Here is an 18,769-nt window from a genome sequence, read left to right on the forward strand (position 1 = left end):
TATTTAGTAACATTATAGTAACATTGTAATAAAATCAATATAGCACTGTAATAAATTTATTATTAGAGTTTCCAATTTGCTGTTGATTAATGGTAACGATGCCAGTGCATTAATTTAATATCATTTAATTTCTGTCATTTTAAAAAAATCTCCCACAACTGATTACTTTTGTGTTGTAAAAGTGGGTCTTTTGATTTGATTTTACATACACTCTGCCATGTTGCAACACAAGTACATGTTAAATAAAAAAGAGAGAGAAGCGTGGTACACTCACTTCTGTGTCAAATGCTTTAAAAAAACTATACACAGTGCATGGCTGCATGACCCAAACAATACACACTTGTCTCAAATTCACACAAGAACTGAACAGATTAGGTTTTTTATGAACAAAACAAAAATAATACCCATGGCCCCTGATAATACATTGAAGTCTTATGAAATGTCTTATTAATCAGTATGTACAAAATTGTCCATATGCAATATTGTGAAAATGCTCAGGACCCTGGATAAATCTTAAGGGGTTAGATCACACAAAAATGAATTACATTTTATAAACTAGTGACTAAATTAGCAGAAAATGTCCTTTTTAAGTTTGCTCTTCAGTTTCAGCATGCAGTTTTAGTGTAGATTTTTCTGTTCTTTTACATGAATATATATAAAATAAAGCTTTATTGTTATCCAAGTAACCTTGTCAGATGGATTAAAATGAGCTGTAGCAAAATACTTACCAAAATGTTGACATAAAAACAGATTCAGGATGAAATCGTTAAGTTGTGGTTGTTCTATTAATACAGGGTGTCTGTGGGGTCTTAAAAATATTAAAAGTTGATAAATCAATGTAGAGACATTTAGGCCCTTAAAAAGTTTTAAAAGTCCTAAATGCTATTTTGCAAGGTATTAAATTTGATATCATTTTTGATTATGAAAAAATATGGTTGTATGCTAAAGTTTGCCTGAATTAAATCTGCGAAACACAGGATGCTGTGTAGTTTCTAAAATCAAAGAAATCCACATCATGCTGCTTTGTTTACTGCAGTAACAAAGGCAACACTATTATTTCTGAAGTTTTATACGCACCAACTTGCGACATTAGCTAGATTTCATAGATTTGTATTCAGTTTTTTAATAATGTTTTAGTTTTAGATTCGTTTCTTACATTAATATTTAGTAAATATAGTGAAAGTTAACATCTCGCCAGTGTTTCCGGTTGAAACCTAAAGTGGTTTTAAGGTATTGAAAGACTTTTTAAAAAGGTATTGAATACCACTCTCTGATTCCTGTATGTACTCTGTAATGAGTTGAATGATGTATTGTGTTTTTCATGTCTTCATGTGTGTGCTGTTTTTGCACCAATCAAGATTTATTTGTTGATTTACTGTAATCTGCAGGCGGTGCGTTTGGAGAGCGCGTGGTCAGACCGTGTGAGGTACATGGTGGTGGTTTACACAAATGGCCGACAAGACACTGAAGAAAACATCTTATTGGGCATGGACTTCAGCAACAAAGACAGGTGAGTTTAATAAGTACAGTTTAGCAAGTGTCAATGTTATGTGTTTGTTTTCTATTTTAGGGAAATTACTGTGAAAAAAATACTTAGTGTTTGTTGTGGTTGTTTGACAGTAAGAACTGCTCTGTCGGGATGGTGCTGCCGCTGTGGAGTGACACCAAGATTCATTTAGACGGTGACGGGTGAGTGCTGCCCCCTCCTGGGGTGAAAAGGAAATGTTGATACTGCTGTTCTATAGCATACGCAAATCAATCCTTCCTGTGTAATTAAATTCAAGGTTGTTTGGTTTGTAAACTGAAAAAGGAATGTTGACGACAGTTAAGAGTATTGGTAATGTTCATTGTTAATTAGAGAGGTTGTTTTGTTTTGACGTATGCAGTCGGCCTAAGTTAACCTGTGTCCTCATGTCTCCAGGGGTTTCAGTGTGACGACCGCCGGGCGCACGCACATCTTCAAGCCGGTGTCAGTTCAGGCCATGTGGTGAGGAAACAAAATACATTAATAATGTGCTTAAACTATGTCAAGCTCGACATTTTAGTCTTAAGCTAAATTCGTTTAGTTTCTGCTCATATTTAGCTTTGGGCTTTCTTTGTTAGGAAGTGCTCAGCAGCTCTTTTAATTTATTAATTTAACTCTTAAATGGCTTCAGAAAATAGTTCAGCCTGTCATGTTATGATTAATAACAACTCTCTATCAGATGACAGGTTAAACTGTTGTTGTTTTTCTGTTGGGAGCCATAGTCTAGTTGACGGGATGAAATTGTGCACTTGTTTGTTACTGAGGTATGAAAATAGCTCTTCGGGGAGTTGAAGATGCTACGAGTCGACTGTTTTTCAGACGTTCACTGGCGCTTTGGGACTTTGACATCTTTAAATATAAAAGAGCTCTGCTATGCCATCTGGCGATCGTTTAAAAAAGTACAGCGAATATCAGATCATTGAAGGGGTTTTCATGTGAGGCTTGCTGGTGACACCTGCTTGTACATTTGCCACATTACTGTTCAATTACCATATCAAGGTACTGTGGTATTTGCATTGAACAATATACTGTAATACTGTGGTACTTTTTAATATCAATTGGTTTAATAGTGAATTAATTGCATTCTTGTCCGGTTTTCAGCCCTGCAGATCATTTGCTTTGTTTCTAAAACGCTTGATTTGATACAATGCTGCTGCATTTACAGTACTTCTTGACTTGGTTTGCTTTCACTGGGAAACTTTTTTGAGAATACTAAAATTTATGCAATATGAGTTTTCAAGTTAGACTTGTCATACAAAGCCATCATGACGGCAAACACCCTCGTATGGAAGATAAAAGCAGTTATTTTACAGCTATGGCAATGAAAGCTTATCAAAGTGTTGTAAATATTGGGTTTTAAAAAATAAGGGAAGGTTATAAAATAGATTTTAAAATATGCCAAGAGTTTTTACACTGTGGTTTGCTATTTAAAGGCCATCAATGTTTATTAAGGTTCTGATCTGATTGCCATGCTCATATCGACCTAAACAAGTCAAATAATATAGAAAATGCTTCAAGTGAACATGGTTTAAAATTCGCTCAAGGGGTTGGTTCTCCCACAAATGAAATGTGCCTCCTCATCCACTTAAATTTTTATGGATTTAAATAGTTAAAAGTTTCTTTCTTCTGTTTAAATTAAAAAAAGATATTTTGAACAATGTCATTTTCTGGCACCCATCCAATGTGTGACAGCTGAACTGAAGTACTTTTAATTTGACTTCATCTATGTTAAGCTGCTTTGACCCGAGTAAAAAGCGGTGTAGAAATGAGTATGAATTGAAAGATGAATGAAAATTAAATAGTAAGATTTTAAAAAATAAAAATACATTTTTTCCAAATATATTCTTTTGTGTTTAATAAAAGAAAGGAACAAAGTAAATAAGACAGAATTTTCATTTTTGGGTGAACTGTCCCTTTAATCAGTTGCGATACTCTTTGATTGTATTGTTTATTAAAGAGAGGAGAGAGAGATAGAGACACACAAAGATTGTGATTATTTAAAGTCATTAAAGTCATTGTTTACATGGACGCCAATAATTTTAATACGATTAAGACAATACTCTGATCAAGAGTCTTGTAAACAGCAATTTTCGATTAATTTATTCTGATTAAGGTCATAATCAAACTCAACAGAAACGTAATTAAGACATGTGGATTATGCCGATTTAAGTCGCATTATTGAAATGTATTACAGACATGTAAACAACGCAATCAAACTATTTCCGTGGTGTAGAATTTTCGCCGCATTTTGCGACAGGATAGTTTATACACACACAGCTGTTTGACACTATTCTCTGCACCTACCGAGTCAGTAAAGGAACACAGACACACACATCCTGAAGTGTGGAGGTTTTTTTCTCTCCCATTCGGCATAAGTTATCAAATTCCATTAAAACAACACTTGTCGAGTAGTTCATACTCGCATCCAATATTTTATTTTTCACGGGGGGCATGCATGAAATGTTCCTGAATGAAAGTGTAAGTGCCAAACTGCAGTTGAAGTTGACAAATTAAAGATGAAACACCCGAAATTACATGAACGTGAGCATGAGCGTGGTGACACAATGACGTTAATCAAATTATGTGCTATAAAATGTAAAACAGGAGCATGAAAGGAACATTCAAAAAGCAACTCATGTAAAACCCTTAATCATATTATTGGCTTTTTGTAGATTATGCAAATAATTCCATTACTGAAGTCCATGTAAACATACCTGTAGTCACTGATGGTGTACGTAGGTCTCTCACTCTTGCTCACCTTTAATCTGCTCCTCCCGCAGGTCAGCATTGCAAATTTTACACAAGGCCTGTGAGGTGTCACGGCGGTACAACTATTTCCCTGGTGGGATGGCACTGACGTGGATGGGGTACTATGAGAGCTGCATCAGCTCTGAACAGAGCTGCATCAATGAGTGGAACGCCATGCAGGACCTGGAAACACTGAGACCAGACTCGCCTGTAGTCTTTGTCGACAAGTGAGTTAAAGCCTCGCAAATTTAAAGCACCTCCAGAATACAGAGTATTGATGATCCTTTTGTTTTTTGGCCAACCGAAACCATAATTACAGATAATTTTAGTAGCCAAAATGGTCAAATAAACATATTAACACAAAAGGTCATTGATTACCGTGTTAATCATGTCATGTCTGACTGCTTTGGGTACCTCAGAGATGTGTATTATCCCCTGTCTTATTTTATATATATTAATGAACTGCAGAGCAATAATGATGATAATCTCACTCTTATAAAATCCGCAGATGATCTGGCATTGGTTTAAATATATTAATAGTATCACAGATTGATTTGGCAAAAGTTCATTACATCTTAAAGGTGCAGTAGGTGATCTTCCACAATGCAAACAGCTTAGCATAAATCTCTGAATCACAGTCCCTCCCCTGCCGTCTAGAGCCACACCTCCTGAAACATGAGCACTGCAAAAGAACCCTCTCTCATGTGTTAAAAGCGACTAGTGCTTGTCCAGCGATGTGCAAGCCAGACTGACATGCTGTTTCAGAGCAAATATTTAGAGTTGTATGGTACACAAAATAGGGAAAGACTAGGCGGAAAAGCGGTATTTACTTGTGTTTTGTTGTTAAAAAGGACCCTTATGAAACTGAAAATAGTCTTGTCAATCTTTCATCTGAAGATTTTAGTGGCTGAACAACACTTCTGTGAAGATATATCGTTGACCCATTTGTAACAACAACATCTAACGTTACATCAGCTTTGCGTGAAGCTAAAACAGTTTTAAAACAGAACATTGCCTGTCTAAGAGAAATCCTTCAGCCATTGTGTCATCCTTTCTCCAGCGTGCAAAGGTAACTCCAATATTAATTCAGGTTTTTAAAAAGTTTTCTTTAAGCATGTTTTTACCGATCCCGCATGTGCGCGCGTGCTCTCTCTCGTGAACGCGCGGCGGTCGGCGGATCTGCGTCCAAACGGCTGCGCAGTTGTTCAAATGTGCATTTGCTGATAGACAGATTGGGCTACGTATCGGAATTATGAGAGATGTCGGTCCGACTCTATTTAATTGGATGAACATTTATTTGTTTTATGCCTTATCCAAAATATAAAAATACATATAAATACATTTAGATCACTTACTTTAATCATTACTATTAGATTGTAAAGAAACTTTCAACCAGCACAACAACAAATGCTTCTGAAGACAATCACCTACTGCACCTTTAATATTTGAAAAACAAAAGAGCTATGTCAGGGAAGTCAAACAAGAGCAGTAGACACTAGATTTTATAAACCAGTCATCATAAATGGACAAATAGTAGAGCAGGTCTTAAATTTTAGGTATTTAGGCACAATTATTGACAATAAACTGACTTGATAGTAATGTAGAGGCTGTTTATAAGAAGGCAAGTCAGTGCCTCTGTGTCCTCCGCAAGTTGAGAAGTTTTAATGTTAGTACACAGACTTTAAACATTAATAGTGAGTGTTCTTACATATTGTTTCATGGTTTGGTAACACAACGCTTCAACAAAAGAAGAAATGGTCACAAATTATCAATCAGGCGAATAAGATAACTGGTCACAAGCAACATTCACTGCAGATCTTGTTTGACTACTTTATGGAAAAAACAGTAATTGTGATTTTTAACGATAATAAACAAACACCCTTCACTCAGCTTCCGAAGTGTTACCATCAAGACGTAGGTTTAAAATTCCTAGAGCCTATAAGAAATGCTTGTTTCTAGAGTGTTTCTATGGTGTGATTGTTGTGTGGTTGTTGTCTTAAACACTTGTCTGAAATTCAGCGTTAAAGACAAATTTCCTTTCTGTGCCAAGCAGAACGCACAATAAAGTTTGAACTAAACTCAACTTAAAAATTACATTCTTTAAATGTATAATGAATAATTAAAAAATGTATATATTTTTAGCAACCAATTAAAATGTTCAAATTAACATAAAAAGGTTATTACAAAATTACAAAGTTTTTTTTTTTTTTATTAATTTTATTTTGCTACATTTATTTTTTGTTATAGAAAATAACTGTTGTTTTTAGGTGGAAGAGCTATGATGCAAAATAAAACCATTTATTTTACCTAGTGTTTGTTGAATACATGTAATTATTTTCCTCTTACTATTTAGTTACTGTAACCATCACAATGTTCTTTCTTAAAATGTTTGGTCTATATTGTGTCCTGTGTCTGTTCCTCAGGCCAACAGAGAGGGAGAGAACAGAATGTCTAATCAAAGCCAAACTCAGGAGTATCATGATGTGCCAGGACCTTGAAAATGTCACGTCCAAAGAGGTCAGCAAGAAATGCAGTTACAGTATATACCAAGTAATATACGCCACAACTGACCCTCCTACCTCAAAATACAATTATAAGTAGAACATAATTTGAGACACTTTCTGCTTGGATTCAGCAATTTGCGTGAACTCTTATGTGATTACATTATCTGAGTTAATGTGTGTTATCAAGAACACAACTTTTATATAAACTGCAGGTCAATAATGATGTGTATTCCTAGATTCGTAATGAGTTGGAGCAGCAGATGAACTGTAACCTGAAAGAGTACAAAGAGTTCATAGACAATGAGATGCTACTTATTCTTGGCCAGATGGATAAAGCCACTCTCATCTTTGACCACCTTTATCTGGTTAGTGTTGCTTTGTCAGTCTGTTTCTTGATTTTATTTTATATTTATGAGCAAAAACACTCATCAATAGCCATTATATATATTTTAATAATAACAAGTCACTTTAATTTGTAATAACCAGTAAAATAAAATGCTACTTTAAAAGGGAGTTGTTTAGACATTTTTTTATATTAAGATTGAGAATGAAATTACTTTTTATGTTAGTTCTGTAACAAAAAATATGCTAGTATTTGTCATAAATTGGTGCACTGCATGCTAACTTCCCTAAAAAAGCAGTGAATTACATTACGTATTGCTCATTTTCCAGGGTTCTGAATGGAACGCTTCCAATCTAGAGGAACTTCAGGAAAGTGGGTGAGTTCACCTTCAACCTCCCATCCATTTTTTCTTGAGATACTGTTTATTTAAATGGGTTTATGTTAGGTAAATGTGAAAGTTTCAACTGAATGTGTATCATATATTGCTATTTAAAGGGCAACATTTTCTCCTGTTTCAGCTGAAGTTCAGAGTAGAATCATCAAAGCGTTTTATTTTACTCTAAGAATCAGGGTATTTATAGTACCTGGTTAGGCGAAAAAAAAAGAAACTTGCATGCATGTAGATTTCCATTGTTCTCCAGATGTAATATATGTAATCTCTTTATGTAAATGTATTGCTGTTTTAGGGTGGGCCACATCTTAAATGTCACAAGGGAAATAGATAACTTTTTCCCAGGAACATTCTGCTACCACAATGTCAGAGTGTATGATGATGAGGCCACAGACTTACTGGCTCACTGGAATGATACCTACAACTTCATTGTCAAAGCAAAGTGAGGAACTATTTTGCATTTCTGTCTTTTAAATCTACTCAACATGCTCTTTCTCTTTCCAAATGATTTTTTAACAGCATCTTTGTTCTGTATCTACAGAAAGAATCATTCCAAATGTTTGGTTCACTGTAAGATGGGCGTAAGCCGCTCTGCTTCCACGGTGATCGCATATGCCATGAAAGAGTACGGCTGGACTCTGGAGAAAGCATATAACTTTGTTAAACAGAAGCGCAGTATCACTCGTCCCAATGCCAGCTTCATGAGACAGCTGGCAGAGTATGAAGGCATACTGGATGCCAGGTACAATAAATTTCCTTTTTTTGTATTCTAGCATTTGTATTTTAGATAAAGATAAAAATAAATTGTATACATGCATTTGGTAGATGCATAATATGTGATAATATAAAAGATCTGAGTCTGTTTACATGCACAAAATAACCAGAAAACTTAAAAACAGATTTTTTATAAAAAATCAGTAAAGCAGCTGTACAGAAAACCACTTTTACGTGAGATTTTAAGGTTTGCCAGATTTCTTAATAGCAGTGACATCACAGCCAAAACATCAGTGTCAGTAACTCAAAATGTTGTTGGGAAATCTGTCAGAGTCTGCGGGGTCTTAATAAGTATTAAAAGTTGATCAATCATTTATGAGAAAGTGAAGGCCCTCATAAGGTATTAAAAAGTCTTAATTTTGTTTTTGCAAGGTCTTAAATTTTGTTCAAGTGTTGTCCAAAGTGTTTGACTTCAAAAAGCATAAATATATTTATTTTTCTCCTAATATTAACAATGGCGTGGCACGTCCGGGTGATTTGCACCAAACGTGGGAAGGTGATGTGACGCTCTTCCACATTTAGCGAAACCATAGAGCCAAACAGACGGCAAAATGGAAAAATGTAAATTTGCGTACTCCTGGTTGGAGAAAGACAAGTTTAACAGTGACCTGTCACTGAAAACAACCGGGTAATTTATTCCTTCAAGCTTTTTCGTTCGAAGGGCTATCTACCCCTTCCCCCTCTACACTTCCGTGTGTGATGTGTACCTCGCAAGCACAATCAGACATGCGCACATGAATAAACTGCTAGAATGACAATAAAGACATTTACATGCAACAAAAAATTGAGGTTTGGAGCAAAAAAAACAACCTGTTCTGGTTGTTTGTGTCTATTTTAACCTTTAACCAATAAAAAAAATTTACATGGCATTACACATATCAGCTAATTAAGCATAACTAACTGGCTTATCAATGTGCATGTAAACACACTCAATGAAAGTCATTTGGGTCCAATTATGTTTTGGATCATATAGATTGATAGAGGGATACAAGGATATATACATAAAAAAGATACTTATACAGATGACAGAATTGTAATTTTTGGGTGAACTGTACCTTCCATACTTATTAAAAAGCGTTTCTGTTTTTTCCATTTAGTAAGCAGCGTCATAACCGTCTGTGGCGCCCTGATTCGGATTGCGATCACCCCGAGTGCCAGCAAGCTGCTGGTCCTTGCTATCTGAATGCAGAGACTGGAGATCACATCACTCCTGAATCCACAACCCCCAGGGTCACTGTCTGCTGTGAGCCTACAGCCCACTCCTCTCCAATTAGTCTAGATCTGGATCCTGGCCATCCACAAAATTACCACTACTACTTCCGCCGCTTGTCAGACTCAGCTTTAGAGAGCGAACCTTCCACCCCTGTCCAAGCACAGCCTTTGGTGGATGTAGATCGTGTCTATATTGAGGTTGCCGATGTGGAGCAAGATGCACTTCTTGAGGATGAAACCTTCGAGGCACATGAGGGCCCTCCTGTTTCCCACTCAGGAGAGGGTATTGGCGCTCAAACATGTTCTCGAGGACCGGAGCCACTAGAAGAACTACGTCTGCGGTTGGAGTTCAGCACAGTGGAAGAAGAGGATGAAGAAGAGGCTCAGAAAGAGCAAGCTGAGATGGAGGCGTTAACAGAGGAAGCAAAGAGAGTAGATGGGAAGGATAGTGAGGAGCTGTTGAATGAAAAGGGGATCGATCTGACTAGTGTGAACCATTTGTGCAATGAGAACAACAACAACAATCACCTCAAAATGCAACAAATCCTCACTGTGAGTATCTTACTTGCCCACATAAAGTATTAGCACCCTGAACCATTTACAGATGTTTTTATTTTCATTAAATATTTTTTTTTCTTGTGTATTCTTGTTCAGGAAAGTGCCCAAGTAAAGACAAGGCTTGCTCCTGGTTCATCGCTTGCTTCCAAGCCCATCCAAAGTGCTCTTTCGGAGGCTAACAGACAAGGCCTTGCCCCTTTACCCCTCAACAGTGCGCCCTGTATCTCCATTCAGATGCCATCCTGTGCCAACTTGTCCATGACAGCCAAGTGTGGCAAAACTGTCTCAGATCTGTGCCTTCATGCCAATGCAATGTCCTTAGGGAATAACGATAAGCCAGAAAGCAAATGTCTTGACCAGGAAACTGAAACCCAGACAACTCTGCCTGAGGCCAAAGGAGAAGGAGATTTCAGGCAGGAAGAGACTGATCTACAGGGTTCCTCTGCTCTTCCCCGGAATGAGAGAGAGCTGAAAGGTTTAGAGAAGGCCGAGGCGTCTTGTTCTCCTCAACAACAAGAGGCTCTGATTCAGCTCCAACGCTCCGGTTTAGTTCGACGTCGAAAAGAACGATTGGAAAAACTCTCCGGTCTCTTCCAGGAGCGTGCACGCGCAAACGAACAACGGGAAGCTGGTTCTAGTAAAACAGAAGATGCAATGAACAGTTCCAGTGATCCAGCTGACCCCTTTCACAGGTCTTTTGGAACACGGAATGATTTTGGAACTGAATCGGCAGTGCCACTGACCAATGAGGCTTTGTTGGCAGTCCTCGGATCAGGAGGATTGACTCCAGTCTCATCTCCACACGGCTCTACGCTCACCCGCAGCTCCAGCAGTGACAGTCTTCGCAGTGTCCGAGGCAAACCAGGCCTTGTGCGTCAGCGTACACAAGAAATTGAAGCACGAATGCGATTAGCAGGACTGACTGTTCCTTCACGACTCAAGCGCTCTAACTCTCTCGCCAAACTAGGCAGTCTCACCTTTTCATCTGAGGACTTGTGCTCGGCCTGCTCCTCTGACGCAGGGACTCTTCTCATGCTCTCATTGTCCCCAGAACCCGAGCACTCGCTCAGCCCAGAATGGGCAAAACCAGACAACATGGAGGTCTTCAGCCAAGGCGAAGCAGGATCTGAAGAGTCCAAGAGCTGACAGCAGGAGATTTTAACGCAACACTACTTTTATTTTCAGCTTCATCTGGAGTTCTGCAACACGTTACTGAGATATTTATATTTATAGATACTTTTTAATCATTTCAGCCACTTGGGAACTTTGGTGTTGTGGTGAACAGATCTTGCAAGTTGGATTAAGAGTGTTTTCTGTTTTTGTGCATTCAATGAATAGGTTTCCAAAATCTATCGGACAGACTTTCAATGCATGAAACCCAAATGGATGTGTATTGCACTGACTGATGAACGGTTCATGAGGTTTTCCCTGCTCTTCCTCACTGCTGTTCTCAAACACTCGCCATCCCAGAGACCATTACTTGAACACATCAAAATAGACCATTGTGTAATGTTTCCATCAGTCCACCCATTTATCGCAGCATAAATCGCTTAGTTGTGGTCTGCTATGAGTCACAGATTCCTTTGGACATGGTCACACATTTGAAAATCATTCACCCTCCTGCGCTCTCACTTCCTGGCTGGACGGCGAAAGGAAATGGACTCTTTATCACGATTAGGAAAGTTCTTTGTGTGCTGATGGACTCTTATCATTCATTGAGCACTGATGATTCACTCACAGGTTTCAAACAGATACCTCATATCAGTTCATTACTGTTTGTTAGGCCAGGCAGAAATCAAAACAGGAAGACTGGCAGCACTTTGGTGTGTGGAGGCTCATTGGGAAAGCTGGTGCCGGACCACCAAGAGGAGATTTGTTTGGGATTCTTCCATCTTTCTAGTACTTAGTGACGGTGATGAAAGACAATCATTTTGAAGAATAAAGAAAAGCGAAGGCAACTTCAAGCTGCTCCGTTTCCAATGAAATGCTCATAAATGCAGTTGCTGTTCTTACGAATGTAACTGTCCATGTTGCTGTTCGAATAGTGAAAGAGTGGGAAATGCTTGGGTCATTGTTACTGTTACAGTCTCTAGTAGCACATATGTGTGTTTTCAAGAGATTTTATATCGACAGGAGCTCTAACATTGGATTTTTTCTCTAGCAAAAGAGCTGTACTGTGTCTCCAAATGCGATACAAATCAGTCATTCACCAAGGTAAAACGCGACTGTTATTTTTAAGACCCATTACACTTGATTCTGATGCAGTGGCTTGTTTGGGCCAAACTGAGCTGAGGCTGATTGCAGTTCGCTGATGATTTCCATCACATTATTGCATTTGCATTAAGTTTTTCATAAAGAAATTAAAGCAAGGCGGAATGGCCTTTTGGATTAAATCTACATCATAGTAGAACTAAAGATGAACGCTGTGAAAAGATTGAACAACACTTACAAGGTAGAGTTGTGGCATGGTTTGCACTATGAGTGTGTGTATCTGCATGAGTGAATCTCACAAGAGCATGTCTAGGTCACATTTTCCCAAAAACCACAAGGAAGTTTTATGAAATATGATAAATAATGTTTTGTATTTAGGAACTGATTTTTTTGGTCCTGGAGGTCTGGTGTCCTGCAGGTTTCAGCTTCAACCACAGTTAGACACGCCTGGGCTAGCTAATCAAGCTCTTACTAGGATTTATAGAAACATCCTTGCAGGTGTGTTGAGGAAACTCTGTAGGACATCGGACCTCCAGGACCGAGTTTGAGAACCACTGCACTAGGCTATTGGTGCCAACAGAGTTTTACTGGAATATTGTTTTTTTTTCCATGAGGGCTCCTGTTCACCAAAGTGCACAGAAACGTATGTGCTGTTCTTTTTCTGTTGTTTTCATTAGAAGTTATTGAAAGTTTTTTTTTAAGTGATGGCAGCGTAGCGAGGCATGGAGTGTGCATTGTTTAAAAGCTTCGACAGCTTTCGAGAAGTGCTTGCAGCTCAGCATTTTCAGAACAGCGTTTACATTCCTGCAGCTGAAAAAATGCTTTGGTGGACACACGCCCTTACTCTTATAAATCTTATAAATTCAGTGCAATGTACTGAAAAATACAGTAATACAGTGAGGTTTAGATTGGCACATGCAAGATTTTATTAAATAAATAATATATTGTTTTGTATATATAATATAATATAATATAATAACAGTATATATTCATAAAGGCGGCAACACCAAAGCTCCAAAAATGGCAATTTATTCAATTAAAAGGCTGATACAGAACGTGTAACATTTTGAGCACACCGGCTCTTCATTGGACAGTAGCTATGTTTTCATCTAAAAATGCGAATAAACTTTATGCACAAAACTGGATTATCACATTAAATATCACATTAAACGTAATTCCTGATTAACTGGCGGCAAATATCGACAGGAAAAACTGAATTTGCTGCGGTAGGAGAAACTGTGTGAATCTTTTCCTTGTTTAATAAATGACTTTCACCTCAGAAGACAATGCCGACATGCACTGAACATGTGGTGGCGTTTGAAGGCACGAGACACGAAGTACAGACAGTTCTGGAGGTTACTAATAATATAATAACGCTAAGACTTAAACAGTAAGGCGTTTTGCGATGACTAAAACAACATTTCAGATGTTTTACAATGCGCTCAGCCTGCTGGTTTGTCCATCACACACATATTTATCGTCACTTGATCTCTTATAACAAAATCACATGGCTTTTTTTAATGCGTATACTGGAATTTGTTCGGTAAAAGTGTTTCCATCACAGTTTTTTCTCATCATTTCTTATCGGATAAAAAGTTTATCCTACTCAGTGTTGCACATATGTTCTTATGCGCTTTTTCCAAATGTATGCGCATCTCAGTGTTTCAATCAACCGTTTTTTAATGCGCATCTCCAAAATGCACATAAAAATAGGTGGATGAAAACGTAGCTAGTGAGAGGCGGTGTGCTTGAAACAGGCACGTGCACACATAGGGCTCAACCTGTGCAGTGCACATGCCCTTTTTAGTCTTGGATAGAAAGTGCCCTTCCAAAATGATCAAAAGTGCCCCCGCGACGCGGCACACCTTCGGTCCCGTCCTTCAGTAGGTGCGCGACAACACCGCTCTTCGGTAGGCGCGCTTCCACTCAGCAAATCTGCAATCTGCAGCAATCTCTAAGCCCCCCCCCCACCCCCCCCCCCCCTTACCGCTCTTCTAAAAATTTATCCTGCACATGCCCTTTGGACGGTCTCTGCACGGGCCTGGCTTGAAATGTTACACGCCTTGTATCAGTCTTTTTAATTGAATAAATTGGTATTTTTGGAGCTTTGGTGTTGCCGCCTTTTTGAATACATATATTTGCACTGTTTGCTGTTTGGCTGCGCACCCATTTAAAGTGATGTGTGTGCATTTGTATATTTTCTCGTTGTAATATACACTGTAAAAAATAAATCCGTAAAATTTATGGTTAAAAAAACGGCAGCTGTGGTTGACAGTACTTTAACGTTAAAAACACGGTACAAACCGTAAAAAGTAATTTCTCATTTTCACGGTAAACTACCGTAGTTCATTCATTTATAGAGGTAATATGTCTGTATTTTGAATGACCAACATCTACATATCTTTTGTTACACAATTAGACACATTAGCACACCCATATGCAGGTGGTTATAAGGAAGTTACATAATGAACCAAACCTCATCACAATCAACTTTTCCCACAAGCAGAAAATTTAATTAATATATAGAAGGTGCTTAGAGTCATTCACACAGCTACTAAACACCAGTATGGTAACACACATAAAATTAAAAGTCATACAATAAACATTGTTTATCAACATTAAATGTAATATAAACCTCTAATGTACATAACTGATGGGGAAACAACCAAAAAGATCCATAGTAATGTCAACAAAATGCATAAAAAGTTATGTGCCATACAGGGAATTCTAGGAAAGTCAATTTACGGTTATTTGCCGTATATATTAAGGAAACATACTGTTGACCAGGTTACGGATTTTGACTGTAGCATTTTTACAGTTTTTTACCATTGAAATCACAGCCATTTTTTTACAGTGTACGGTAGTAACCGGAAATGATCATAAATTCATAAAATTATTATTTTTTTGTGATTTTTTTTATTTTTCATTAAGAAGTAGGAATTAAAAACATTGGATCAATTTGAAGCATTTAGGCAAAATATAATATTTGATTTGATACATTTTAATGTGATATTTAAGAGTGAAAAAACCTCCTAGACATGTTTTTGACAGTGAGATTCATCTCTGTGTGTGTCTGTGGAAACTTGACCAGATGACATGATCACAGAACCTTTGATAAGAAGCAAAAAGCTTTGTTAATGCATCAGTCCAACTGTTATATCTTTGATCATGTTCTGGTGTCAACATGCCTTTATTTACCATCAGCTGGCCAATTACAGCTTGAGTTGAAGTACTTGAGGTTTAATATTATGCAGCATACTTTACCAATGTTTTATAAACGCCATTTTATACACGCATATATGCTCTCACGCTGAGTTGGAGCAACACGAATGTGAAGTTTGCGAGTGAGTGGTGCCTTGTACAGCGGTTACACCATAACTGTGAACTATTTATGAACAGAAGACCCTGTCAGAGTGTTTGCTTTAATGTTAAAAACATGAGCAGGCTCATCATATACAGACCATCTCCACCTCTACACTCAGCAATACACTGTATGTTAATATGTATGTCGGTTATGCAACACAATTGCCGGTATTTGCATCTAAAGCTTTTTTTTTTTGTCCTGTAGATGATTGCCTGAAACGTTTTTGGTGGATTGAAAAAGAATCAACACTTTAATCTTCCTTATGAGGCCTGAATATTAAAATTGAAATACGCCAGAAAGGTCTTTAGTGTCATGAACTTTTATTACATGACATGACTTAAATAACATTTTAAAAGGAATGGTTTCATTTACTCTCACTCAGGATATCTTGGTGATTTGTAAAATGCTTTTCAGTGGCAAGTTGCACTTTGGGAGTTCAAAAAACATGTAAAGCAGGGCTCAAATTATAAAGCGAAACATTCCGTCTTTACAACATTATTCACAATTCTTTTTAGCATTTTTACTTTTTTTTTTAACATTATTTACAACAGTGTTTCTCAACCATGTTCCTGGAGGACACCAGCTCTGCACATTTTTCATGTCTCCTTAACCAAACACACCTGATTCAGCTCTTCATCTCATTTGCAGAGACTGAAAGACCTGTAATGGGTGTGACAGACAAGGGAGACATCAAAAACATGCAGTGCTGGTGCTCCTCCAGGAACGTGGTTGAGAAACACTGATTTACAACATGTAAGCTTCAGCATTTTGGTCTTTAGGATTCACAGGTGTTAAATTATTATGATACATTTTTTTTGCCTATATATGTTTTTTTACTCCCAAAGCCATCGATTTGCATTTTAAAAATCACCAAGGATCCCAGAATGAGCAAAAATTCAGTCAAACTTTACAATAAGGTTGCATTATTGAAAGGTGACCTATTATGCCAATATGTAAAATAAGTCTCTAGGATCGAAATACCCAAGAAACGACATTTTGTAGCTCTTTAAAATGGCCCCTTTTAGACTTTGATCCAAATTGTCGCTTTAAATTCAAATGAGCTTGTTCTCCTAGCCATATTTGGAAAAAAGGGTGGAGCTTAAAAATGCATGCGCATTAGCAGAGCAGCAGATTCCAAAAAGGCTGCTTCTCACTGAGGGCTGTTTATGCTAATGAGGGCGAGATTCTCACTAATGGGCGGGGCTTTCTCCCTTCTAGTAACACGTACAAAGGGAGAATGTCAATCAAAGTGTTTCTGCTGACTGTTTTTATCAAGTGTGATTATAAAAAAATGGATTTCATACATTTTTACCATTAATATTTGGTCCATTACTTGTTTATTTTAGTAAAAACATTATTTAACTACTAATGCAACCTTATTGTAAAGTGCTACAAACAATGTTTTATTGAGGTAATCCTGAGGTAAATAGCCAGAAAAGTGTCATGTTTGGGTGAGCCGACCCTTATAAATGTGCCGCCATTTTATGTCTGATGCCATATTGAGGTCAAATCAGAGTCAGAGGATACAGATTAAATGTGCATTGTCTTGTGTCATCAACATCAAGTGCCTTACCCAGAAGCACTAGAGAGGCATTGCTCTGATTGACTCCCATTTGATAACATTGCCAGTCCAGCAAGAGGCCAGTGGCTCACACTGACATTCGTTTCTAAAATCGCAATATTAACTTACAGAATAACGCTAATCATATAACACTGCACGCTTTTCCAGTCGCCAGGTTTGGTTGTGTTTCCTTTCTTAGTGAGCGGGGAAGGATTTTACACTATCCACGTATGAAGTGATAACCAAAGCTTAGCATTAAATCAATAATTAATAAATAAAGGCCACATTACCTGTTGATGCTGTTGCTTGTGGAGCTGCCATAGATGTAAGCTGTTTGCTTGGGAGAACTGGAGACTGGTGAGAAGTGGCTTTTGTTTTTTTATTTCAGAATGTGACACTGGTTTTCCTGCTCCTAAAACATCCTTAGACTTTCCTGTAGGTGGATATCGAGGGTCTTTTTGCGAATTAGCAATGCGGTTTAATTGCAAAAACATCTTGTCACCGTTGTCGTCGCTATTAAGTATGCAGTAATTGTTTTTGTGTACTGCAGATTTGCTGTAGTTTCAACGCATATTGCACTTTGTACATTTTGTTGAGATGATGTACTGTATGTGTTTATTATGAGAATAAACTTTTTTTTCATTCGGCTTGGACTGTTTTTCTTGTCTTTTTACAGGTGAAATGCTTGCATCTGTTGCTTTTTTGACTCTAGTATGTTATTATGTCATGATAGTGTGCCATCTGTGCTGTGTATTTTGGCCTGGTTGTGCTTATGCAACTTCTGACTGGATCTCCGTGAGCGTGTGTGTGTGACGTCAGTGGTTTTACTGCAGGCTTGGAGGAAAGACAGGGTGATTAATCTATCAAGTCTTCCCAGAATAAGTGCACATGATCGCTCGGCACACTTCATTCAGGGATGAAATGCAGCTTTTGTGCAGAAAGGAAAGTTATGATAGTGGATTTGTTTCTTATTTATGACTGGAGAGCAGAGACGTGTGTTTTTATTTTGGATTTCATAACTACTATACAGACATTTAGTGATGCAAAATATTTAAAAAGTCATTTGAAAATATATGAATGTCATTACTTTGGGTATATGTGGAGGTATCTGCAAACAAATAGTGCTTGGATGTGCTCTGCTAACATCTTCAGACACAGAAAGTGTAAATGCTATTACTGTTTATAACATTTAATGTGTTGCGTTATCATTTTAAACCAGACAAATATATTACACTAAGTTCAGATGTATGCTTGTAAAAAAATAAAACTTAAATAACAATACATTTTTGTATACATGGGAAAGACTTTTTGTAAGATGGGAAGGTTTTTCCATGAGGCAGAACTATGTAATAAAGCTTTACATTACAGAAGCCGCTCAAAATAAATGGCATTCATTGTAACACCAGTTTGCATACCTAATATATATCAGCAATATTTTTTTGGAGAAAATCATTTGAGGACATATTTTAAAGAGCCCATATTATGGGTTTTTGAAAATTCCCCTCCATGTAGTGTGTAACACAGCTCTAAGTGAAGTGGAGTATCCAGCTAAGGCTTAAATCTGTTAGTGTACATTGT

General features: G+C 37.5%; 2 protein-coding genes across 5 annotated transcripts in view; both read left to right on the forward strand.

Annotated features, from left to right (window-relative positions):
* ssh1a (slingshot protein phosphatase 1a) overlaps nucleotides 1-17,838 on the forward strand; it is a 92,297-nt gene extending 74,459 nt beyond the window's left edge. For 2 of the 4 annotated variants that reach the window (XM_087253348.1, XM_087253347.1), the window contains 12 exons: nucleotides 1,389-1,510; nucleotides 1,621-1,689; nucleotides 1,922-1,987; nucleotides 4,306-4,500; nucleotides 6,697-6,790; nucleotides 7,014-7,142; nucleotides 7,450-7,496; nucleotides 7,807-7,953; nucleotides 8,053-8,253; nucleotides 9,383-10,049; nucleotides 10,152-10,656; nucleotides 16,352-17,838. In XM_087253348.1, the coding sequence (XP_087109474.1) occupies nucleotides 1,389-1,510; nucleotides 1,621-1,689; nucleotides 1,922-1,987; nucleotides 4,306-4,500; nucleotides 6,697-6,790; nucleotides 7,014-7,142; nucleotides 7,450-7,496; nucleotides 7,807-7,953; nucleotides 8,053-8,253; nucleotides 9,383-10,049; nucleotides 10,152-10,656; nucleotides 16,352-16,425 (2,316 nt within the window). In that variant the 3' untranslated portion in view covers nucleotides 16,426-17,838. Of the gene's footprint in view, nucleotides 1-1,388; nucleotides 1,511-1,620; nucleotides 1,690-1,921; nucleotides 1,988-4,305; nucleotides 4,501-6,696; nucleotides 6,791-7,013; nucleotides 7,143-7,449; nucleotides 7,497-7,806; nucleotides 7,954-8,052; nucleotides 8,254-9,382; nucleotides 10,050-10,151; nucleotides 12,425-16,351 lie in introns of those variants that run through there. The other 2 variants (XM_087253346.1, XM_087253345.1) reach the window with 1 other exon arrangement.
* The window catches only part of sgsm1a (small G protein signaling modulator 1a), a 766,057-nt gene that overhangs the window by 286,707 nt on the left and 460,581 nt on the right, over nucleotides 1-18,769 (forward strand). The window lies entirely within an intron of this gene.

This window comes from Danio rerio, chromosome 5, assembly GCF_052040795.2.
Source record: "Danio rerio strain M-AB ecotype USA chromosome 5, GRCz13ab, whole genome shotgun sequence".
Taxonomy (NCBI): Eukaryota; Metazoa; Chordata; class Actinopteri; order Cypriniformes; family Danionidae; genus Danio; species Danio rerio.